Genomic DNA, 15067 nt, shown 5'->3' on the forward strand with positions numbered 1-15067 from the left:
AACCATCAGAAATAAAAAGGAAAATCAAGTCTTGTGGGTGAGTACATTACAACAAGGGCAAACAGACCCTGGAGATAATGTAAAAGGGAACAGAGTCTACAGGAGTGAGACTATATGGGTCCTTAGAGGTTATTTAACAACAAAGAGCACTCTAAGATCAGAGGGGTTCAGTGGGTCCTGCATATGGATTAAGATTTAATTCTTAGTCCATCAGACAAGCAGCAGAAGACATTAGTTAGTGACCTGTAGTGTTCAGATGCCCTCGGTAGCCTATGCAGGTGACACTAATATAAAGCAGTCTTTCTTCTGAATCTCTTATCCTAGATCTGCTTTCCAAAGGGACTAATTGGGGTTATTAGATCTCTTGTCTCCTTTACAGGTTTTAGGATGCTGACGTTTATCATGTTTCGATAACCTCAGGATCCTAAATGGCTCTCATAGATGACCAGATAACTCATATTCATCTGACATTGGCACTCCTTCATCAGGAATTCATTACTAGACTTGGGTAAAGCTAGTCTCACATCCTTTTCCTGGTGAGGAAGGGAGGTGTTAGAGAGCTCTTTACCTGTACCCATCTGCATGACTGTTGCTAGTCTAGTAAAGTTCAAGGGACTTCATTTTTAAGGTTTGTGGGGAAGAACACGGACCTCTTTCTTCTACTTGACCACTTCATGAGTCTTTGGGTCTCAAAACTCAGTTTTGTTACCCCTTAGCTCCCAATGACAGGCCCCATGAGAGTTTTTGAGGACTAAGAACAAGATATGCTTCAAAAGCAGCGTCAGTTAGTCCTGCAGTTAATGCAGGCAGCCTGTGGGCATTTCATCAAATGCCATCCAGTAGAAGTTTTTGTGATTTTTAAATTATTCTATATCCACATTGTGCAGTATGGTAGCTACTAATCACTTATGACTGTTGAAACTGAAAACCTGGCAAGTAAGAGCAAGGAAGTAAATTTTTCATTTCAATTAAATTTAGTATCCATACCTAGACTGTCTACATTTGTTGGCTAAAGGGTATTCTTTCCTTAATTGTGGGAAGAATATAGTATAAAGAAAATTGACAAAATTCTTTTTCCATTCTTTAAAATAGAGATACTTAAATGTGGTCAGAAAGAGAAGAGAGAAAGAGAATCCTGGCATACTTTTTTGCATCCAAAAGAGCTGAAGAAAATGAATTCTCATAGATTTATGAGGATTCACCTTTACATACACCATGACTCATTAGAAGTATGGTAACCACTGAGAATCACTGGGATAGAAATGTTTAGGGCTCTTCCAGCTCTAAATTATATAATGTCTATGACTCAGAGCTAGGGTGGTCAGGAAAAATAGTTCAAGAAATAAATATATGAACCAGGGCTGTGGCAAAAAAAATTCAGCAAAAAACAAATATATGAAGGGAGAATGTGAAGTTGCAAAGCAAATTTCATAATCATATGACAAAATGAACCATTACTGAATTGAGATCAGTAAAAAACAAGATATTTCCAGTCTGTAAAAATAATTCTTAAAGCTGGGAGCCATATATGGTTTATCTGGGTCTTCTTATGGCTTCCCTGTGGCTCAGATGGTAAAGAATCTGCCTACAATGCAGGAGACACAAGAGACTCACTCAGGTTCAGTCCCTGGGTCAGGACTGATCTCCTGGAAGAAGATCAGGAAGATCTCCTGGAGAAAGGAATGGTTACCCATTCCACTATTCTTGCCTGGATAATTTCATGGACAGAGGAACCTGGCAGGCTATGGTCCATGTTTTCACAGAGTCGGACATGACTGAGCAACTAACACTTTTTTTAGAGCAAAATGCAATCAATGAAATGAAGTTTCAAAAAATAATGAGTCACAAGGTTGTGTTACCAGCCTTCCTGAGTGGGACCCCAACAAGGGTCCTTCTATCCAGTGCCCTTTGAGCCATCTGAGTTCTGGTCAGGAGCAAAGGAAGGTTTTATTCTTTGATCAGATAATGAAGAGGGGTGGGCCTGTTCTCTTGAGCACTCACGCTCCCAATAGGCAGTAGGCAGGGCTGCTTTATAGGGATCTCTCAAAGTGAGCTTCTGTGGGGTCAGGGCAGGGGCAGCTGGGCTACTCAGGCTCCAGATGGCAGTTCTTGGCGCAGCGTCTCTGCATGTGGCCTGCAGCTACCATCTTGGATTTTGTGTCACGCACGGCTTCTGCACGTGGACACACAGTCGAGGTGTAAGCTCGGCCATTTCATTTCACAGGAAGAACTCTGGTCTGAAGGGCCAGGTGCAAGGCTCTGCACATGGCCTCCCTGTGAGCAACTGAGAATAGACTAAACACTAGGGAAAAGGAAAAGAAAAATAATAAGGTAAGACTTTATTACCCAATTCCCTGAGAATTGTTAATGGCCTTTGCTAATGACAGTTGTGCTTTGTGTGTTTTCCTAAAGGAGGGCATTTATTTGATTCCTTGGGTAATTTGATTATTTTGAACTACTCAGTCTTTTAGTATTTACATAAGTCAGTTTATCTTTTCCTTCTAGAAAAGTAGGATAAAGTGTTTGTATTTGTCTATAATAGTGAGTTGGAGGTGGATGCTATTAGAGATCTCATGAAAAATGGATCTCACTTAAAAAATGCTGTAGTCTTAATGAAATGAGAATAACTGTTTTTGGATTCCCATCGTTTTTCTTGGCCACATTAAATGGTCAGTAACTTATTAGGGGAGATTTAAAAGCTGTCTTTGGAGGAGACATGGCTAGAAGCTTAACTATCGTAGTGTACTTTTTCCTTTTTTTTTTCCTCTTATGGGTATTTATTCTGTATTTATTTATTCAGTATTTATTCTGTCGTATCATCAGCACCATACCTTGGAAAGCACTAGCAGAAAATTAAAGGATTCAGCATTGCAGCAGCCATAAAGCTTAGGAGGATCCTGACCCCTTGTGAACCTCCCAGGGTTCTGCCTTTCCTCTGCTGGCCCCATAGACTGCCATATGCACTGAGCCCCTGGGTTTTAAGCTAGGGAGTGTTAGAAGTGTCCCACCGAAGGCCCTGCCTACTCATTTTCCAGAGGGACTTTTTCTCTGGGCTTTGTATTTGTCATTTATTGAGTGAAGACAACTTGAATGTCCCTTGTATCCTATTTACCATTGTTAGATCTAGCTCTCAATCCTGTCTCTCTTTAAATAAGTGTAGTAGGAGTTCCTTAAAACTTTTGGCATATGGTGGGACCTTTGCCTAATTTCTGGTACAAATATCAATTTTCTACTATTTTTACAGCTATTTTTTCATTTTTCCTGGGCTTTCTGGGCTTCCCTTGTGGTTCAGCTGGTAAAGAATCTGCCTGCCGTGTGGGAGACGTGGGTTCAATCCCCAGATCAGAAAGATCCCCTGGAGAAGGACATGGCAACCCACTCCAGTACTCTTGCCTGGGGAATTCCATGGACAGAGGAGCAGGACAGGCTGCAGTCCATGGAATCGCAGAGTCGGAGACGACTCTGAGACTTTCGCTTTCACTTTCATGCATTTTTCTGAGAATTTTAAATGCGTAGGAAATTAAATAAATGAATTTCTAATATTAGCCTTAGTAAGAAATTACCAATAATTAACCTTAAGTATATTGAATTCAATATACAAATATTAAATGACATATACAGAGGGAAAGGGAGAATTGGGCCTTGGAAGAACAGAGAAGATGTATTTCCATCTTCTAATGAAGCCTTTTCAATACTCTTACCTCTGTATGGCCCTTCTTAGCTACTGTTACACTTGTGCGTGTGTGTATGTGTGCATTAGTCCCTCAGTTGTGTCCAACTCTTGCAACCTCATGCGCTGTTGCTGGCCAGGCTTTTCTGTCCATGGCATTCTCAAGGCAAGAATACTGGAGTGGGTAGCCATTTCCTTTTCCAGGGGATCTTCCCAACCCAGGGATTGAACACCGGTCTCCTGCATTGCAGGCAGATTCTTTACTATCTGAGTCCTCGAAAGCCCTTATAGCCAGCCTGTGTGCAGGATGTGTTTGTAGGAGGGTAGTCGACTCCACCACTAGACTGTAATCTCTTTAAGATTGAAACTATATCATTAAAAAAATAACTGTCATTTGATTTTCATTGATTCACCTGTGTACTCTGTATTGATAAACTTTAGATGATTTAGTAGGGGTGCCAACGAATAGAAAGGAAGCTCGGTGCCAGAAATCTAAAATTGATTTCTTTTGCAGTTTTTCAGTTCCATAAATCATAAAAGGTTCTTGGTGGATTTATTTGGCTGGGAATCCAACTGTTACTCTCTCCCAGTATGCAGTAAATGTTAAAGCTGTGCAATTCGATCAGTAATTGTTTTTGCTTCATCTGCAAACATATCTGTTGATAGTATGTGATCCAAATGCATACATAATGATGCATATTTGCCTAAATATAGCACAAATTTTTATTTTTAGTTAAAAGTTATCACTGTTTGACTGTAAAGATCTTGCATGATCTACAGAACTGTAAGTATTCTGCTTCTCTTTTCCCAGGCCCTGCTTCTGTCTAATGTTTCTAGAAAACAGTTTTCTACTGGGGAAGTTATTAACCTGATGGCAACAGATGCCCAGCAGCTCATGGACTTGATGGCAAACATCAATCTTCTTTGGTCAGCTCCTTTTCAAATCCTGATGGCCATATCACTCCTTTGGCAAGAACTGGGTCCAGCAGTGTTAGCAGGGCTGGCAGTCCTTGTGTTTGTTATACCAATGAATGCTTTAGTTGCAAATAGAATGAAAAAGCTGAAGGTAAGAAAATAATTGCCTCATGTTACATGTGTCAAACAGAAGCTGAGTTTCCAGACTTAATAATAAACACCTAGCTGATTCTCTAAATATGGAAAATAGAGGCCTAAAATGGGTATAATACAAATTAATCATTCATTTATTGAACCAGTATTGATTGAGCATCTATCCTGTCAGTCACTGTGCCAGGCACGTAAAGTATAGCAGTGAAGAGAATTGACAAGTTCCAGCTTTCCTTGGGTTATTGGGGGAGAAAGGCAATGAACAAGTAAATAAATAGGTAGATAGCGTAATGCCTGGTGTTAATTTGTGTATGAAGAGAGATAATTAGGATAAGGTGATAGAGTAACAAAGAATTTCATTTCACAAACAAGATCTGGAACATCCTCAGGAAAGATATGATGTATCAGCTGAGTAAGGCAGCAATCCATGTGGATGTCTGAGAAAAAGATATCAAGCAAACAGAATGGTGTGTGCACAGCCTAGAGGCAGGGGTATGCTTGGTCTGTCCTAAGAAGTGGCAAGAAAGCTAGTGAGCTAAAGTGAGCAAGGAGTGGCTGTGTGCAGCCAGTGGACAGTAAATGCTTAACTGAATTAATTTTAATATTCTTCCTCTACATTCAGTCAGTCATCTTACTATCAATATATTTTTGACATCTTCTATTTCCAAGACAGTGTGTACTATGCTGTACTGTAGGAATGGGGGAACAGGACTAAGACATAGTTCACTTCTCTGAAGGAGATCACACTGTAATGGGAGAGACAGTTGGTTTCCCATGTTAAAGTAACAGAGATAGATGCAGATGTGTTGCTTATGACAATTATTTTATTATTTTAAATGAATAAAGGGTAAACAACATCTTATGTATGGACATGGAAATGAATCAATCATTATTAGAGGAAAAAGTAAATTAGAGAAACACATATGTACATATTATATGCATATATTTCTGTGTATATTTGGGCACTTCCCAGGTATTTCAGTGGTAAAGAACCTGCCTTCCAGTGCATGAGATGCAGGAGATGCAGGTTCAATCCCTGGGTTGGGAAGATCCCTTGGAGAAGGAAATGGCAACCCATTCTAGTATCCTTCCCTGGGAAATCTCACGGACAGAGGAGCCTGGTGGGCTACAGTCAGTGGGGTTGAAAAAGTGTTGGACATGACTTAGCAACTAAAAAATAAAAATGTGTAATGTGTATGTCATGCATTTATATGGTGTGCATATATATATATATGTGTGTATATATGTATATATGTATGACCCAGATTTTAAAATGTGAATATACCTATGCACATGGATATGATAGTAATAAAGATATATAAATATAGATTTAAATGTATTTGTATAAGCATAGAAATAACATAGAGAAAAAAACACTAGTCTTTTAAGAGTAGTTACATGTAAAGTAGCAATGGCACCCCACTCCAGTACTCTTGCCTGGAAAATCCCATGGATGGAGGAGCCTGGTGGGCTGCTGTCTATGGGGTCGCACAGAGTCGGACACGACTGAAGCGACTTAGCAGCAGCAACATGTAAAGTGAAATTAGAGGGAAGGAGGGAAGATTTTTTTATTTATTCCTTTAATTTGTTTAGAAGCTAAGAATTTATACCTTCTTTTATATTTTTATGAATTTTTCAAATAGTTACCAAAAGCCTAGTTTTTAAAGATAAGAACTAGGAAATAACATATAATTATAAAGTAATTACGAATTACTAAACACATTGGTATTTAGAATAACAGATTTTTAAATGAATAATTTTAAAATATGTTACTTAATATTCTGGATTTTAAATAATTGTAAGTTAAATTTTTAGGAATGGAATTACATTATCAGGACTTTATCTAGAGCCCTAAAATATCCAAAGAGACTGCAATATTATGTACAATTATTCTAAGTAAAAAATATGCTTTAATCACACAAACGATATAAAGGATGTTAGCTTGTAAATGTGTACTTTGTTAGATATACCAATACTTATTATTGCATATAACATAATTGTGGCAATATTATTGGAGAAAATCCTTGACAAAATGACCAAGTAATAATAAGTATTATAAATAAAGTTTTATATTATAAATAGTATATTATATAATACTTATATAATATTTGCAAAAAAAGCTAGTATGTATATATATATATTTGTGATAATAGAAGTACCACAGAAATAAAAATAAAATTTACATATATATAATTGATAGAGTTTGGGGAATTTTTCCCATATTAATTGAATATAGATATTTTTATTCCATTTGTAACAAATTTTTCTGAATAAATATTATATTTCTACTCTTTTGGAAAGTGTACACCTTGTTTTTATTTTACTGCTGGCTACTTTTAAGTTTTTAAGTATCTCTTTATAACTGTTATCTAACATTAACAAAATAATGTTGTATAAATGTTATAATATAGTTTTCATAAACTGAATATTATATAAAATAGAGGAAGTAGATTGCATTTTTAAAAATAGTTATGTAAATTAAAGTATTAGCAACTTTTGTCAAGTACACTGTCATTTTCTTTCCATTATATAGAAAAATCAAAGGAAGAACAAAGACAAACAGATAAAACTGCTCAATGAAATCTTACATGGAATTAAGGTAACAAAAAAAGGACATGCATTTAATTTATCTATTTAGAATATCGGAATAAGTTAACCAATAAATGAATCTTTCACCATTTTCAATATCAAAATAATGAAATATGTATAATTTTGAGAGAGTAATTTAGATTTCAGATATATAAGAGTTCTTACGTTGAAATAGCATTTAAATAAAGCCAAATAAAATGTAAGGGTTTTTTTTTGTTCTCAACCAACAACTAAACACAAATATCTCAAAAGACACAAAATATTACTCGTTTTAAAGACAGAAGATGTGGAATGAAGCAGGGAAGAGTGGCAGTAACACTGTCACCAGGGTGAAGGTTGATACATGGGGAAAGTGATGAGAGGCCATTCAGTTTCTTTTATCCAGAGGAGAAACCATCATACAAAGGCTGTTCTATGAAAAAGAGTGAAAGTGTTCATCGCTCAATCATGTCCAACTCTTTGTGACCCCATGGACTAGAGCCCACAAGGTGCCTCTGTCCATGGAATTTTCCGGGCAAGAATACTGGGGTGGGTTACCATTCCCTTCACCAAGGGATCTTCCCAACCAAGGGATCAAACCCAGGTCTCCTGCATTGCAGGTGGATTCTTTACTGTCTGAGCCACTTACCTGGCTATTCTATGAAAAGTATGTTATTGATTATTTGTTGTCTAGAAAAACTACCTCCACTCCACACCACTAACATTTTCTCTGTGATAAAATGAGTGAAGCCTTATAAATTTTGTATAGAGATATCCCTCAATTTTGGAGAAGGAAATGGCAATCCATCCAGTATTCATGCCTGGGAAATCCCATGGACAGAGGAGCCTGACAGGTTACAGTCCACGAGGTTGCAAGAGGAGGACACAAGTTAGGACTAAACCACCACCACATTCCTCAGTTTACAGTGGCTTTATATCCTGATATACCCATCATAAGCTGAAAATATCGTTATCGAAATGTATGCATTCAATACACCTAACATACTTATTACCATAGTTTAACATATGCTTACATCACTTACATTAGGCTACAGTTGGGCAAAATCATCTGACACAGAGCCTATTTCATAATAAAAGTGAAAGTGAAGTTGCTCAGTCATGTCCGACTCATTGCGACCCCGTGGCCTATAGACTACCAGGGTCCTCTGTCTGTGGGATTTTCTAGGCAAGAATACTGCCTAGAATACAGCCTACTGGTTGTCATTTCCTTCTCCAAGGGATCTTCCCAACCCAGGGATCAAACCGGGGTCTCCCGCCTTGCGGGCAGACGCTTTACCATCTGAGCCACCAGGGAGAGTGCTGAAAAGTTCCCTAATTTATTGAATACTGTACTGAAAGTGAAAAACAGACTGGTAGTATGGTTGCAGAATGGTTGCTAATATATTGCTTATTTATCCTCTGGATTGTGTGGCTGCCCAGCACCATGGCAGAGTATTATATCACATAGAAGTAACCTGGGAAAAATATCAAAATTCAAAATTGGAGGTGCAATTTCTACTGAATGAGGATTGCTTTGACACTGTCCTAAAGTTGAAAAATCCTAAATTGAATCACTGTATATCAGAGATCTTCTGCGTATAATTTCAAATCCTATTGCACTTGGATTATAGCTCATCAGATTTTTCTAAAGCACAAAATGTGCAAAGTTCACATGGAATTTCCTTCTGACATTTAAAAGTCCATAGGACATTTCCATCCACCTGCAATGCTGGAGACCTGGGTTTGATCCCTGGGTTGGGAATATCCCCTGGAGGAGGGCATGGCAACTGACTTCAATATTCTTGCCTGGAGAATCCCCATGGACAGAGGATCCTAGCAGGCTGTAGTCCCTGGGGTCACAAAGAGATGGAAACAACTGAGAGACTAAGCACAGTGCAGGTCAGTCGCTCAGCATGTCCGAATCTCTGCGACCCCATGGATTGCAGCACTCCCAGCTTCCCTGTCCATTACCAACTCCCGGAGCTTGCTCAAATTCATGTCCATCGAGTTGCTGATGCCATCCAACCATCTTATCCTCTATTGTCCCCTTCTCCTCTGCCCTCTGTCTTTCCCAGCATCAGGGTCTTTTCAAATGAGTCAGTGCTTTGCATCAGGTGGCCAAAGCACTGGAATTTCAGCTTCAGCGTCAATCCTGCCAATGAATATTCAGGAGTGATTTCCTTTACCATTGACTGGTTTGACCTCCTTGCAGTCCAAGGCACTCTCAAGAGTCTTCTCCAACACCACAATTCAAAAGCATCAATTCTTTGGCACACAGCTTTCTTTATACACAAATAAATTATTTATCCATAGAATAAACCCATTATATGTACATACTGATTCACCTTAGACTCAGTAAATGATATGCTTCATTGTGCTGTATAACATTTTTACAAAAATATAAATTACTGAAGTGAAAGAATTGTTAGATTGAAGATACATTGAAAGGAGACTGATATCCATGAATAGCAATAAGTAACTGAAATTTAACTCAGATTATTCTATAAAGTCACACATCCTAAAAGTATATGATCCAGATGCATCTTGCACCTCTTTGTGGGTTAACTGAGACCCCCAGAATCCATTAGAAAATAGTGATGTATGTTTATATGCTGTAAGTATTGATATTCATAAAATGAAATTTGTATTATTAGTAGGACTAAGACAATGTAGATAAAAGAAATTTTCTCAAGATCTAAGCAAAGTTCAAGATTTAAAATAGCAGTCCCAGCAGTAAATACACTAGAATATTGGAAGAGGTCCAAATGGAAATCAGTTAGGATAGTTCAAAAGTGGGGGCAGTTTGCATCCTTGGTGTTTGAAAACAGTTGTCATAAAGCCTCTCTCTAACAATGATAATAGCTTAGCATTTATCAAACATTTTCTGTATGTCACACACTGTACTTATCACTTTACATCTGTTTCCTCATATAATTCTCATAAACCTAAAGAAAAAGATTTCTCATCTTCATTTTACAAATAAGATAACAAAGTATCTGAGCAGTTGACGGTCATGTCTAAGTTCACAGAGCTGGTGAGAGATTATTAGGGATTTCCAGAGAAGCAGGGCTAATAGGATTCATAGACATATAGATAGATAGATGAATAAATAAACAAAGATTTATGTTAAGGAACTGGCTTATGAGTATAGGTGGTGGCATGTCTGAAATCTGTTGAGCAGACTGGAAATTCCTGTAGGACTTGATGCTGCAGCCTTGAGTCTGGAGGGAAAACTCCTTCCATCTCAGAGAACCTTAGTTTTTTCTCTTGAGGCTTTCAACTGATTAGATTGGGCTCACTCATACAAGGGGCTTCCCAGGTGGCTCTAGTGGTAAAAAACTTGTCTGTCAATGCCAATGCAAGACATGTAAGAGACACAGGTTTGATTTCTAGGTCAGGAAGATCCCCTAGAAACACAAATGGCAACCCACTGCAGTATTCTTGCCTGAAAAATCCCTTGGACAGAGGAGCCTGGCAGGCTGCAGTCCATACGGTCACAAAGAGTTGGACACAACTGAAGCAACATAGCATGTTACCACCCATTTAATGGAGGACAATCTTCTTTATTTAAAATTTAATGGTTTAAATGTTAATCAGATCTAAAAATTACCTTCACAGTAACATATACTGGTATTTGATAAAATAACTGGGCAACATAACATAGCCAAATTCACACGTAAAACTAACCATCACAAAAAACTAAGATCATGGCATCCAATCCAATCAGTTTATGGCAAATAGATGGGAAAACAATGGAAACAGTGACAGATTTTATTTTCTTGGGCTCCAGAATCACTGTGGTCAGTGACTGCAGCCAGGAGATTAAAAGATGCTTGCTCCTTGGAAAGAAAACCATGATAAATCTAGACAGCATATTAAAAAGCAGAGACATCATTTTACTGGCAAAGGTCCGTATAGACAAAGGTATGGTTTTTACAGTAGTCATGTACGGATGTGAGAGTTGGACCATAAAGAAGGCTGAGTACCGAAGAATTAATGCTTCTAAACTGTGGTGTTGGAGAAGACCCTTGAGAGTTCCTTGGAAAGCAAGGAGATCAAACCAGTCAACCCTAAAGGAAATCAACCCTGAATATTCATTGGAAGGATTGATGCTGAAGCTGAAGCTCCAATACTTTGGCCACCTGATGCGAAGAACTGACTCATTGGAAAAGACTCTGATGCTGGGAAAGATTGAAGGCTGGAGGAGAAGGGGACGACAGAGGATGAAATGGTTGGATTGCTTCATCAAGTCAATGGGCAAAAGTTTGAGCAAACTCCAGGAGACAGTGAAGGACAATGAAGCCTGGTGTGCTACTATCCATGGGGTCACAAAGAGTTGAGCATGACTGAGCGAATGAACAACAAAAGAGACCTGGAATTTGAATGTAGGTCTGTCTAACTCTAAAACGTATGTGGTAAGCCATTGCGTGATTCTACTTCTCCATGTTTTCCATCTCAGAAAATAGTTTACAATCTCAAAACACCTGTAACCTTTCAGAAAATGGCTTGACATCCCAAGACATAAGTTTTCAAGAAATTGGGAGGCTGGGGGAGAAGCTTAACTATTAAGAGATGTGAAAAGAATAGAATTGAGAGTTGGACAGTGGAAAATTTGTCAGGATTAAACTAGACAGAGGGCTTCCCTGGTGGCTCAGACATGTGCATAATGCATCCATGGACAAAAGTCAAACACACCTGAGTGACTATCACTTTCACTTTCAAGCTAGACAGAAAGTGCTATGGAGCTCATGCCAGGAGCTGGGATGCTGTCAAAGTCTGGCTCAGGAATAAGCTAGTAGTGGGTAAGAGTGGCAAAATGGTGATTTCTTTCTCCCACTCACCCTAGAAAAACACCACAGGAAATATTTTGACTCAGTTGAAAACAGGAGTAATTTACTTCATGGGTACCGTTTTTACCTTCACAGTTATGAGTGTGTGTGTGTTACCATGTGTGTATTTGTATGTGTGAATGTTTTTTATTCCTTCAATGATATTGACTGTCATCATCTGACTTCTTTACAGATTCTCAAACTTTATGCATGGGAACCCTCCTATAAAAAGAAGATTGTTGAAATTCGAGAACAGGAATTGGAAGTTCAAAAATCAGCTGGGTATCTTGCTGTATGTTCCATGCTAACTTTAACTTGCATTCCATTCTTGGTGAGTGTGTGTATTATTTTTTGTTTTGATTTTCAAATTTGATTTGCATATTCATCTTCAAATTATCTGGAATTAAGGTTTCCAAAGTGAAGTCTTCTATATCTAAATTTAAATTTTCAAGAAATGCAGTCATTAATCTGTAGAGATGAGAGAATGAAAGTTTTAAAGATGGGGGAAAATTTTTTGGTGCATTTTCATTGGTCTGTATTTTTTATATTTCATAAGATTTTACATCTTTGTAAACTTTTCATAGATTGAACATATGCCATCCTCAATCTTAAAAAATATAACCTATATTTCAGAGTTCCATTTCAGCTCTATTATTTTTCATAATTAATCCCTTTTAAGCAAGACTGAAAGGCACACTACGTAGTGTTGGAAAGGGACATTACATTTATTGAGCATTTCTACTGTGTATCAGACAAGTTATATGCATTTTATTTCATTCTTGCAATAATAAGGTATTACTTTCCTCATTTCACAAGAGGAAATGGAAATAGTTTGGAAATATCCTCAAATTTATAGAACTAGTATTTGTAGGTGAATTGATATGAATTTAAGTCTCTTTCTTTCTGTCACTTCATGCAAATATTGAGAATCTCATGCTATTTAAAGAGTATAAATTGCCTTGAGATATTGAAGCATTGGATTTAAGCCAAAGGATAAGAAAACTATGTATAACTGAAGGATCAATTTTAACCACTCTCAGTAGTGATGGGGTCAGGAAACATTCTATATGTCTCCCCTGTTGTTAATTTAAAACATTATTATTTTTTATTTAAACAAACATGTGAATATTATGAAAGTAAAAGCAATATTTACATTTGGAATACTTTAGTTAAAATAGCCAGGAAGCATTTGCTTAAGACAGTCTTATGTACATGATAAATAGTCAATATAGTCTCATGCATAAATGAACTTTTCTAAATGAAACTTATGCAAGTAAATATAAATTTTACTAGTCATGATTTATTTATACATTCTTTAGTTAATATTAGGAGAAGGCAATGGCACCCCACTCTAGTACTCTTGCCTGGAAAATCCCATGGGTGGAGGAGCCTGGTAGGCTATAGTCCATGGGGTCGCTAAGAGTCTAACATGACTGAGCAACTTCACTTTCACTTTCCCCTTTCATGCACTGGAGAAGGAAATGGCAACCCACTCCAGTATTCTTGCCTGGAGAATCCCAGGGACGGCAGAGCCTGGTGGGCTGCCGTCTACGGGGTCGTACAGAGTTGGACACGACTGAAGCGACTTAGCAGCAGCAGCAGCAGTTAATATTAAGACACAGAGAAAGTAAAATTTCTGCATATGAGACAATAGGTATGCACGCATCACTGGAAAAAATTTACATAAAACTCCATTTTGAAGGAAAAAATGAACTGTTGTATGTTTTAAATGAGGATAATTACTCTAGTGAAAATGTGCCATGTCAAAGAAGGGAGCTAGACCACATGTTTGTAGGATGTCATTATCTAAGATACTCAATTGTATGATCTGTACTAAACACTCATTTCATATTCTTCAGCAATAGTACTAAATAGTACCGAATTTTGGTAAACAACAACAACAAAGGTTATTGAAGATTTCTTTCCTAATTTTGAATCTGTAATTTATAATTGCACAATTGAAGAAAATTACATGTCTACTTTTAAGGTGTCCCTGGCAACATTTGGTGTCTATTTCTTACTGGATGAAGAAAACATTTTAACAGCCACTAAAGTGTTCACATCTATGTCTTTGTTTAATATCTTGAGGCTTCCTCTGTTTGATTTACCGATGGTGATCTCAGCTGTGGTCCAGGTACATCCAAATTATCCTTAAACTGAGAATCATTCCTCTACTGAAATCTTTAGTTTTGCATATTTCATTTCTTAATCTTTTTTTAAATTTTGCCTTTTGTAGTTGTTTTATGCTGCTTTCAAAATTTCCCTAAATTAATGAGCAATAGAGAATATTATAGAATGAAAAGAATCATGTCTTCTTTGGCTGTGCTTTTTGTCTATAAAAATGAATTTTAAGCGTTTCAACATGTGATATTGTTTTCTTTGCTAAATGTTAGTTCTCTTGTTTAGCTTTTTAAAATTTGGTATTTGACACTATGCCATCAAAGGGTTTATTTTCTGTTTTCAATTGAAAAATTTTAAGTAAGTGATTTGCACAGTACTAGGTCTGAATTTTCCCAGGGTTCAGCAAAACTTCATCTGTGCTGAAAGAATAAACTAGGGAGAAAAGTACGCTAATAATATCAGTCTGCCAACCAACCTTGTATGAGGTATCTGGTTTAGCCTGCTTTTATTGTAATCTCCAATCACTGAAGCCTCTTTAGATGCTATGATGAGTAGAAGATAGCTAAAACCATCGGGAATCCAAAGAAGTGAGTTCTTTGATCCCTTTACCCCTAGATTTTCTCAATTAAATTTTTTCAATATCAGGTTTGGGCATTCATCCATCAAAACTTTTTCAAGTCTGGGTTCATAAACAAAGTGAATTTTTGCTTACTAGAACTAGCTCTTTGATCTAAGAAGTTTTCCTTTTAATTTATATAATTTGAGATCTATAAATTATATCTGAATGAAGAATAACATAATTCTATAGTAAATA

General features: G+C 37.2%; 1 protein-coding gene across 3 annotated transcripts in view; it reads left to right on the forward strand.

Annotated features, from left to right (window-relative positions):
• Positions 1-15067, forward strand: part of LOC145531089 (multidrug resistance-associated protein 1-like) — a 100449-nt gene that overhangs the window by 30865 nt on the left and 54517 nt on the right. For all 3 annotated transcript variants that reach the window (XM_081552590.1, XM_081552598.1, XM_081552605.1), the window contains exons 6-9: positions 4482-4736; positions 7269-7334; positions 12326-12463; positions 14120-14266. In XM_081552590.1, coding sequence (XP_081408716.1) covers positions 4482-4736; positions 7269-7334; positions 12326-12463; positions 14120-14266 — 606 coding nt within the window. The remainder of the gene's footprint in view (positions 1-4481; positions 4737-7268; positions 7335-12325; positions 12464-14119; positions 14267-15067) is intronic.

This window comes from Giraffa tippelskirchi, chromosome 2, assembly GCF_054371585.1.
Source record: "Giraffa tippelskirchi isolate mGirTip1 chromosome 2, T2T-mGirTip1v1.2.pri, whole genome shotgun sequence".
Lineage (NCBI taxonomy): Eukaryota > Metazoa > Chordata > Mammalia > Artiodactyla > Giraffidae > Giraffa > Giraffa tippelskirchi.